This window comes from Pteropus vampyrus, unplaced genomic scaffold, assembly GCF_000151845.1.
Source record: "Pteropus vampyrus isolate Shadow unplaced genomic scaffold, Pvam_2.0 Scaffold21, whole genome shotgun sequence".
Lineage (NCBI taxonomy): Eukaryota > Metazoa > Chordata > Mammalia > Chiroptera > Pteropodidae > Pteropus > Pteropus vampyrus.
The window spans coordinates 564,145-573,706 of record NW_011888802.1 but is presented as its reverse complement, the minus strand read 5'-3'; the positions used below and the strand labels follow the sequence as shown (position 1 = coordinate 573,706).

The 9,562-nt window shown below is 51.7% G+C and overlaps 1 protein-coding gene across 1 annotated transcript in view; it reads left to right on the top strand.

Moving 5' to 3' along the window:
• Nucleotides 1-8,259: 8,259 nt before the first annotated feature.
• POU4F1 (POU class 4 homeobox 1) overlaps nucleotides 8,260-9,562 on the top strand; it is a 2,635-nt gene continuing 1,332 nt past the window's right edge. The window contains exons 1-2 of the mRNA XM_023528013.1: nucleotides 8,260-8,655; nucleotides 9,305-9,556. Of these exons, the coding sequence (XP_023383781.1) occupies nucleotides 8,533-8,655; nucleotides 9,305-9,556 (375 nt within the window). The 5' untranslated portion in view covers nucleotides 8,260-8,532. The remainder of the gene's footprint in view (nucleotides 8,656-9,304; nucleotides 9,557-9,562) is intronic.

Below are 9,562 nucleotides of genomic sequence, written 5' to 3'. Positions count from 1 at the left end.
GAGAGTGTCTATGTTGGACCAGAGTGTTTCCCAGCTGCTTCAGAAACTGTTCCATCCTCTTCAAAACAATATTTCATAAATTAGGCCTGTGACATTCCTCAGTTGAAGGGAATAATCTGTGCAGGATGTGATTTTAATCACACATTCTCATTTGTCCTCTTTACCATAATCTGATATGTTCTAACAAATATGGCGGTCTCACATATTTTTTAAATATATCTATTATATACACACTAAAAAAACCCTACATATTGAAACCAAGTACTTCACTAGGCTCTATCTCTAATCTGCTTTTCAGATTCTGTGAGCCAACTATTATCCCCAGTTTACATATAAGTGAATTGAGGATTAGTGGTCACACACAGCTGGAATGGAATAGAACTCTCTCTTAGAGCTGGGCTTCTGACTCCAGAGCTTATACTCTTCCTCCCCCGTGCATGGGAGTTTACATTTGTAGGCCAAAGGATGAATGGATTTGAAATGTCTAAGGATTCCTTTTAAAGTAGTATTTTAGAAGTAATAGCATGTTTTTTTTCCCAAGTAGCATTTAATTCCTGTCTGTGTTCCTAGATCTAACTCTACGACTAAGTGGAAGCTCAGTGATGGGAGTGTGTGTGTGTGTATTTATAAAGATTCACATTAACTGACATTTAGGTGAATTTTAGAATAGCACTAAAACTATGTTAGAAAAAGATGCAGTAGTGAGAAAGGAAGCAGACACTTATCAGTTCATCTTTACCAAAACAGCATCTGTTGACTGCTCATCTTTCTAAAATGCTATGGCTAAGGGAATGTGACATGATGCTAGATTTTTTTTTTTTGACATGACCTTAATTTTCAAAATCTTCAAACCATGCAAAATGACAAGTCTTTTTCCTGTTTGAATGGATCAACTGAGACCAAAAGCGAAAAGGTAAACTTTAAAATTTATAGCCCCTTAATTTCAAATCTGCTTTGTTTCCCTAGAGTCTCTCAATCTATTTACATTGGTTTGAAACAATTAAAGATCCCACTCAACAAGGGAAGAACTTTGGTCTTGAACCCTAAGGTGTTTTAAGAACTTGTTTCTATATATTTGAATGGTTTTCAATTTTTCAAAGTAACACATGCATTGTTTTCTCCTCACTTTTATACTTGTGACTGATGGTTGTAGAAAACATCAAACTGAGATGGAACAGTTTAACTTTATGGAGTGTGGCCTATTAGATTAGAAGGGTTTCCCAAAGCCTCCTAAAGTCTTTAATTTCTTTCATGGGTGCCCTACAACACAGTCTTTGCCTATCATGTAACCCGATCCTTCTAATAATACTTGGCAGAGAGAAACCCTTTTAAGCAATGATCTCAGAGTGCATAGTGAACATTTATTGCCTAATTCTCGGAATCCCACTCTGAGGGAGGAAGCATCTACTAAATGCAGATTTCTTTTAAGAAGTCGGCTGGAGCTCAGGCTAGGGTGATCAGCTTTATATGACAGAAGCAGCCTAGAATTTCTTGAAGCTCCACTTCGTAAAAGAAGATGGATTCCTAGGTCTGCTGTCCTAATAGGGAGCAGGCGCCCTCTAATAAATGTTGGATTAACCCAAATATGTAGACTAGTGCGCCTTGCGTGACACTTATAATTTGGGGGTGTAAAGATCCAGTCCCCAAAGGCAAGCGTTTGACAGGCATTTACTGATACTTCTGTGAAGAGGAAGAACCTAGTTCTGGTCCGTTATAATTCATATAACATTGATAAGTAGAAAAGTGCCTGTGCTGGGAATAGAATGGAACAGGGGAACCCAGGCGGCTTCACGGAGGCACTATTTGCTTTGGGTTTTTAAATTCATTGTGGAAGAGGACATCTCTTCCACGTGTTCCTGGAGGGGGCGCCTATTCAGATATCATAGCAGAAGAGATGTAGAAGGAACCATTCCCCTAATGCCAGGGCTCCCGATTGAAAAAGGTTTCCAGATTGCAGGCTTAGCTTGCAAGTTTGGCTCTGCCCCGCCTTCTCTCTCTGAGCGTCCAGAGAGACTCCCAGCTCGCTCGCCCTCGCCGCTAGGGCCGGCGGCCTGATGGCGAGACAGTGACTCCCTGGGCGCTGGAAGTCTCAGAAGGTGGCCCGGCTGGCCCATCATCTGTCCATTAAGCCGAGGCTTGGCGCTCCGAAGGCCAGAAGGCGCGACCTTGCTTCACTCATAGGGTCATTTTTGTGTTGCGAATGGAGGAGTGAGGTCTGGCCCGCTGGCCTCGTTTCCGTGCTGTCTTTCCACCCTCTGAATCCAGCGAACCCAGCCTCCCCGGATTCCCGCAGCCAGTGCTGCTCTCCTTCCGCGTCCCTCCTCCCCGCGCTCTTACTCTCCCGGTAGGACTGACCCGCCGGTGTCTCTCCCGCCGGAGTTTCCAGCGTTCTTGAGGGCGCTCCCACTTCGTCCCGCCCAAGCCCCCCACCTCCCCCACCCGCCGCCCGACCCTCCACCCCGCCAAGAAACAGCTAGCTCTGCGGTTTCATTTTATTACCACTCACGAAACCTGGCGATTAAGACGCGAAACCAACAAAGAGTTTTCTTTCCACCTTAACCTTGCACACAATCCTTTAACAAATTAATTAATCCTAATGAATTAACACTTCATTTATTTAAACGCGCTACAGTCCATGAATTAAATTTTCATGCAGTGATTAAAGGCTGTTAAAATATGCATGATTTCGTTAAAATTTTATAATAAATCAGGGCAATGTGTTACATGACAAGGCAACTATTTCCCAGTCCCTCGCAAGGGGCTTTGATTTGTGCGGGTGGCGGAGAGGAGGGGCTGCTGGCGGTGGCGCCGGCAAGCGTTGCAGCCGGGCGACAGGACCCAGCTCCACACTCTGGCGTTTGGACTCGCAGCTTCGCGCTTTCTTCTGCGGCTTCTGGAGCCTTTGAGGAATCCTGCTCTTGCAGGCAGAGCTGAGCCTGCGGAGGGCGACGGAGCCCGCCTCTCGGTGCGAGGAACTGCACTCGTGGGGGGCTGGGGGGTCCCCTGCTGTCCATTTGCGCCAGCGGAACTCCTTCCAACCAAGACGTGCGTGCGTTCCTGCCGCAGCCGCGGGCAGACTTATCTGGGGAGTGGGAAGGCGACAGAACTTCCATCTCGTCGCTTGGGGTCATGGATGGGGATGTCTGTCGTAGAGTCGTTTTGTTCGTTGTTGTTTTTATCCCGGAGACCTCGAGGCCCCTTCTCTGACCATCACGCTCTTTGAAGGTGCCTGGCTGGGTAGGCGGGCTTTGCTCCTCTTGAGACCTAAGCCTCAGGGGCCCGAGGCCATATTTAGTGGTACAACGTTGTTCCCTTGGACAGCAAAACTCGTTCTGGCAACTAGCGGGCGGGGAGGCGTGTCCGTTAGCATGGAGTTGTCTTGTATCACCCGTAAGGCTTTCACAAGGTAGGTGGGTTTTAAGTCCACAGAGAGATTAGGGTAGAGGTGGATACACTGATTTCTACACATGTAGCGCCAAGAGTGATAGTGACCCACGGTGAACTCCACTGGGCGCATCTGTAGGGGCGCAAGGGCATCAGCGACATCTCGGGATAGGGTGGGTGGTCCACATCCAGGAAAGTGTTCCCCAAAGAAGTTGCATTTGAATTAAACGGCCAGAAGAAAGAAAACTAGGTTTTCCACCGCCTTACTCAAGAACCAGCTGGGACCTGGTCTGAATGCCGGGCTGAGAGTCTCACAGGAGATCATCTCCAGCCCCAACAACTCTCCCAGCTCCTCCTTGTAGACCGAGGGAGACGAGTGCCCGCGGGTACCCGCAGGACGGGGTAGAAAAGAAGGACCGTGGGCCCCAGAAAGTCTCCGAGCCTCTGCCAGCAAGAGCGTGGCTCTGGATGCACGCCTTGGGCTGAGCTGGGCCCTGGGGGTGGCAGAAGGCAGAAGCACCGTCCAGGATGGGATGGTGTGGGCACCCGGGCCTTGCAGGCTGTGCGGGGAGGTCAGAGGGCCCCTGGCAGGGCCGGAGACGAGCTCACTCTTTTCACCACGTGAGGGACGCGGCCAGAATGCGCGAGGAGTAGCGCTGAGACCGGGGATCAACGCAGCCCAGACGTGGCCCCGGGAAGGCGGCCCCGAGGCGAAGCGAAAGTACCGCACCAGTCCCCCTGTAGCTCACCTCTCAGACAGGGTCCCAGCAGGAGCGCGCCGAGACCGCCCTAGTGCAGCCCCTCTTTCTGAGAACCGAGCCCCCCGCACACACACCCCACACACACTTGTGGGCCCCTCCTCTTTGCCTGCTTAAAACAATCTCAGCTGCTTCTAAAGCCGACTGTCTCTGGACTTTGGGGGGCTTCTCCTGCAAAGCCGAGTTTCAAACTGGGCAACTGCCCGCGGGAAACTTGGCACCCCGAGTTTGGGAGGAAGAGAAATCACTCTTGGGCCGTCTGAACCCTAGGCGGCCCGGCCTGCAGGTAGGGAAAGATGCTCTGTTTCGGGCAAGAACGTGGGGCTGGGTCTCCTCCCCCTGTGCCCACACAACCTCCACGCATTTAAGGGGACATTCCTCAGGGCCAAAACCCTGTGCGTGAATACGAACAAATAACTCGATTTAATGGGGGTGAGGGTGGGGTCGGAACATGCAGGTAGCGGCTCCTGACTCCAGCGCTAACTTTTGCTGAGCCACTCTGGAAGGAGAAAGGCAGCCAGAGCGTGTGGCAGCTGTCAGGTGCGCTCTCCCGAACTTGGTGTGTGTGGAGGGGGGTGGGCGTGGGGAGGTGGTCAAAGGGGAGGAGAGTTCATCCCCCAAAGGTGCTGGCCCGTGTACAGCGCTTCTGTAACCTATCCTCACTTCAACCAACGAATGTCTGTTCTCTGAGCTTGGGTAAGAGGCGCTGCCAAAGGAAATGTGAAGTGAGGCCTGCCAACGGAGGAGGAGAAAATTAATTAATGAGGGAAAGAAATGTGTTTCTGATCCAGATGATAGACTCCCTATCCCTGGGGGCGGAAATTCCTTGAAAATCAATAGCTGTGCATTCATTATCCTGCTCTTGATAAAATGCAAAGCTATGAGATGAGGGGAAGGGGGAATCTGTGTTGGTCATTAAACAAGAAGAAGGGAAGGGGGTGGGGGAGAAACCTGCACAGAAATCTGTGCCAAGGCTCAGACCCCCATGTGGGCATCATTAGCACAGGCAGGGACCAACTAGTTACTGCAGTTGCCAAACTGGGAAAACAAAGCAGTGACATATTGGTGGGCTGAGCCTCCGCCCACCACCCTTTCCTTTCACTGCCTTGGAGTAAGTAGGGGAAGGCTCCATGCAGTCCAAGGAACTGCTTGCAGATCCACCACTGTGCCCCACTCTAGCCTGGGGCTAAGGCCCAGCAGAGATGTGGAACGATAATTCTCCAAGGAGCATCCCTCAGCCCACCCCATATTTCTCTACAACTCCCTCTCATCACACCTGTCACTCCTGTACCATAAACACTTCTTCACTTGTAGCTGCCTCACTCCCAGAGACTGCCACCTCCTGGAGGTCAGATACCCATATTTTAGACCTCATTTTGTCTCTAGTGTCTTGCCCTGGCCCAGACGTGCTCAGCAAGCATTTGAGGAAGGAAGGCCATGTAGAAAGTTAATGAGAGTGGAATGAAATAATTGACTTCTGAAATAGAAGAGGCTGGAATCAAGATTTGCAGCTCTGTGTGTGGACAGCACACCCCTCTGGTCCAGTCTCCATCTCGTTTTTAAAGAGAGAGTGGAGGCCCCAGTGATTTTCCTTCTTGGCCTCATTAGCCCTGGCTTGTTGAACTCCCTCTGGCTTTGCTCCTGGCCCTCCCCATAAGCCTACTCTTCTTTCCAACACACATGTATTGTTTTATGGGGGCATTTTTATTCTGGGACAAGTACCTTGCTAAGCGCCACAGTGGACACAGATGTGCCCCAAATGGACTTCCATTGGTTGGGGGATGAGTTGAGAATTGTACTCACAGCCCTTATAATATCTAGCCTCGAGGAAAAGGGGGATATTCTAGTCAAAAGTCTGCCCCCACCCCAAAGTGAGAAGAGACCCGGTGTGCAAAGAGAAGAGTCTAAGCGAGAGTGGAGTCGCCGCAGGACGTTGAGCTCCTCACTTCAGGCCGGATGCCCTCCCGCTGGGCTTACAGGCGCCCTCCCAGCGTCGGAGGGGAAACAGAGACGAGCTTCGGGGACTCGGGTTTGCCTCGGTCTCCGGAGGTCCACCTGGGTCCAAACCAGTGCTGTTTGTGTTTCTGCTCCACCCCTTACACCCTTCGGGGTCCTTAAAGGCCAGGTTTTCCCTGAGGGACGGGCAGTACCCAGGCGCTCGCCCACCGCGGAGCCCTTCCTTCCCCTAAACGAGAGCTCAGGGAACCGCTTAGAAGGGTGTCAGGAAGGATTAGGTTAAGCCTGGACACCCGGTGCGACGACTACGTAGGACTCACTCGCTCCCTCCAGCGCTGTCCTCCATTCCTTGTAAAGATAAAGTTGCATTTAGCACTCCCAGGGGACCGCATAATGGATGGAAACGCGGCTCCTTCTCGCACCAGCAAATGAACATCCTTCTTACTCCGCTCTCGAGCTGCAAGGCGGGGCGAGGGTGGGGGGTTAAAAAGGGGTAGAGAGAAAAGAAAGAGAAACGCATGGGGACGCCTGTGGGCTCCTCTTGGAATTTGAGTAGTGAGTGAGTGGGTATGCTAAATACACGCGCGTTTGTCCAGAGAAAAGATAAAATCAAAGCGAACGGAAATTTAGGTTTATAGAAATGAGATCTGCTCTTTGGTGGAAATATAGATCTCTTTGGTTGTGGGAGAGACCAGAAAAATTATTTATCTAATCTCTGCTTCCCATAAGCAGCCCCTTGCCGCTCTCCAGCTCTCTCACCGCAGATGTGATGACATCTGGGCTGTTATTATCACCCCGGGCAAGAGCTGCGTCCCTGGGGACTCAGGCACCTGAACTTGGTCCCCGGGGAGGCCCTTAATCTGCTTGCCACCAAAGGGCCATATAATAGGTTGAGTAATTGATTTATTCTTCTTAGGTTTTGATTTTACAATAATAAAAATAAATACTGTGCAAGGCGGACCAGAGCTTGGGCCTCATTCTTTAAATTGGTTTGAATTAATATTTTAATCATCTTTTTCTATAAAATTACTTGATCTGTCTCCTACTGAAAAATACATATACAAGTAGAGATAAAAGAGGAAGAAGACAAAACGATGGAAGGGAAAATGAAGTTCTCTTTTGGATATTTTATTCCCTTTTCTCTGAAGCTATTTCCTTCTCCTAGAGTTTCCAAGATAAAGTGTGTGTGTGTGTGTGTGTGTGTGTGTGTGTGTGTCTGTGCGTGCGCGCACATTGAGGAGAGGAAAGGATCCCAACTACAGCCTGTTAACTATTTTTCCTTTTGTTTACTAGAAGCCTCAGATCATGCGGAGCTCGTTTGAAATGTGGGTTTGTACACAGTTAAAGGAGACAAACAATAAGAGAAATGAACAATTTCAACAGCCATTCCCGAGTAGAAAGCACACGCTCCTTGTGGCTCCTAAGTGGCTGTCACTGTCGGTGCCTGACACAGTTATAATCACAAAAACAACAACAACAACAAGGTATGCGGAGGAAATTAAATTATATGGAAATCAATAGCGCCTGACTGCTTCAAACAAATGTCTGTCATCACGATTATTCTTCAAGAATCTATTTATAAACCTTGAAAGAAACAGGTTCTTGCAGCAAAAGACAGCATCTTCTGCATTTCTATGTTGTTATTTATACTGTATACAGAAGAATGCGCGGGCATAATTTAACATACAAATGCCCAGCTGTATACATTATATAACAGCTTGTTAGACATCCTGGAGAGGCGGTGTGCCTAAGTAATGCGCATATATTCAGGGCTTGCGCTGGGGCGGGGGTTGGGAAGAGGGGAAACCTCAGAGCTTCAAGCGAACAGCTTGTCTTCCTCTCCTTAAAAGATGCCTACACTCAGACAATAGCTGGCTCTTTGATCTTTCCAGACCCGCAGTGGGAAAGGTGAGGCGTACAGTGCGCATGCCCGGGCAGCTACAGGTGCATCACCTGCGCTGTCCTTGCTGGTGGTCACTATAAGAGCGGCTCCCACGCGCCGGTCCCTGCCTGGTAAGCGCGCGCGCGCGCGCGCGCAGACGCACGGCGCCGCTGAGAGGGAGAGCGCGCGTCAGACAGACGAAGACAGCTGATGCCTGTCAGCGCGGCGGGGCCGCGAGCTCTCGCGAGAGCTCCCCGGGCCGGCCGCGAGAAGTGGGGCTCAGGTGTTAGAGGAGTGCATCCCGTCCGCGCGCGGGGCTAGAGCTCTTGGAGAAGTGGGATCGCGAGGCCGGCGCGCCGCGCTCTGCGCGGTCAAAGGGAGCGCGGGGCGGCAGCGGCGGCAGCAGGAGCAGCAGCAGTCCCCTACGCGGCCGCCGCCGCCGCGCCGCCAGCCGCCGCGGCTCAGCCTCCAAAGGGAGGCCAGGATAGCCGGCGTGCGCACTTTCCCGCGGACTTTCGGACTGTTTGTGGATTTATATGCCAAGCCATCAAGATGATGTCCATGAACAGCAAGCAGCCTCACTTTGCCATGCATCCTACCCTCCCTGAGCACAAGTACCCGTCGCTGCACTCCAGCTCCGAGGCCATCCGGCGGGCCTGCCTGCCCACGCCGCCGGTAAGCGCCCCACGCCCGCGGTCCCGGCCCGCGCACCCGCCCCCTCCCCGTATCGGAGACGCTGCATGTTGGGTGCTGGTGTGCGCAGAGGTCCCGGTGCGGGGATTCGAGGGCAGGAATTTTTAGAGGAATCCCGCTGCTTGGCACGTTTTGTGCAGCGGCGCTAATGTCGTGTTCCTGTAGCCCCTGCCTCCGTGTCAGGCGTCTGCGATCAGAGTGGGGAGCGCTGGGGCCGTGACTCTCGACTTTCCTCCACTTTCTCTGTTAATTCAGTGCCTCGAAGGGCGATCTCTGCGTGTTCGGGTGCGCGACACGGGTTCCCAGCTGCGAGTTACATCTCCAATTCTTCTTTCCCCCCTCTTTTTTCGTCTCCCTCACCCATTCCCGGAATGTGTTCCTGTGTTCCCTTCTCTCCACATCTGTCTTCCTCCCCACACTCCCGACCCTTCTTGTTTGTACCCCTTTCTCATCCCCAATGTGTTCCCCATTCCGTCTTTCCCCTTCTCCGCTATCCCCACCCTGCTGTTTTGGTTGCTTTGTGTTTGTCCTTTGCTTGTTGTGCTTTCTGGCTTGTGTGTGGTTATGTTTTGTTTTGTGTTTTGCTTTTTTGGTTTTGTGGTTTTTTTGGTTTGGTTTGTGTCGCCTGCAGCTGCAGAGCAACCTCTTCGCCAGCCTAGACGAAACGCTGCTGGCGCGGGCCGAGGCGCTGGCGGCCGTGGACATCGCCGTGTCCCAGGGCAAGAGCCACCCGTTCAAGCCGGACGCCACGTACCACACGATGAACAGCGTGCCATGCACGTCCACGTCCACCGTGCCGCTGGCGCACCACCACCACCACCACCATCATCATCAGGCGCTCGAGCCGGGCGACCTGCTGGACCACATCTCGTCGCCCTCGCTCGCGCTT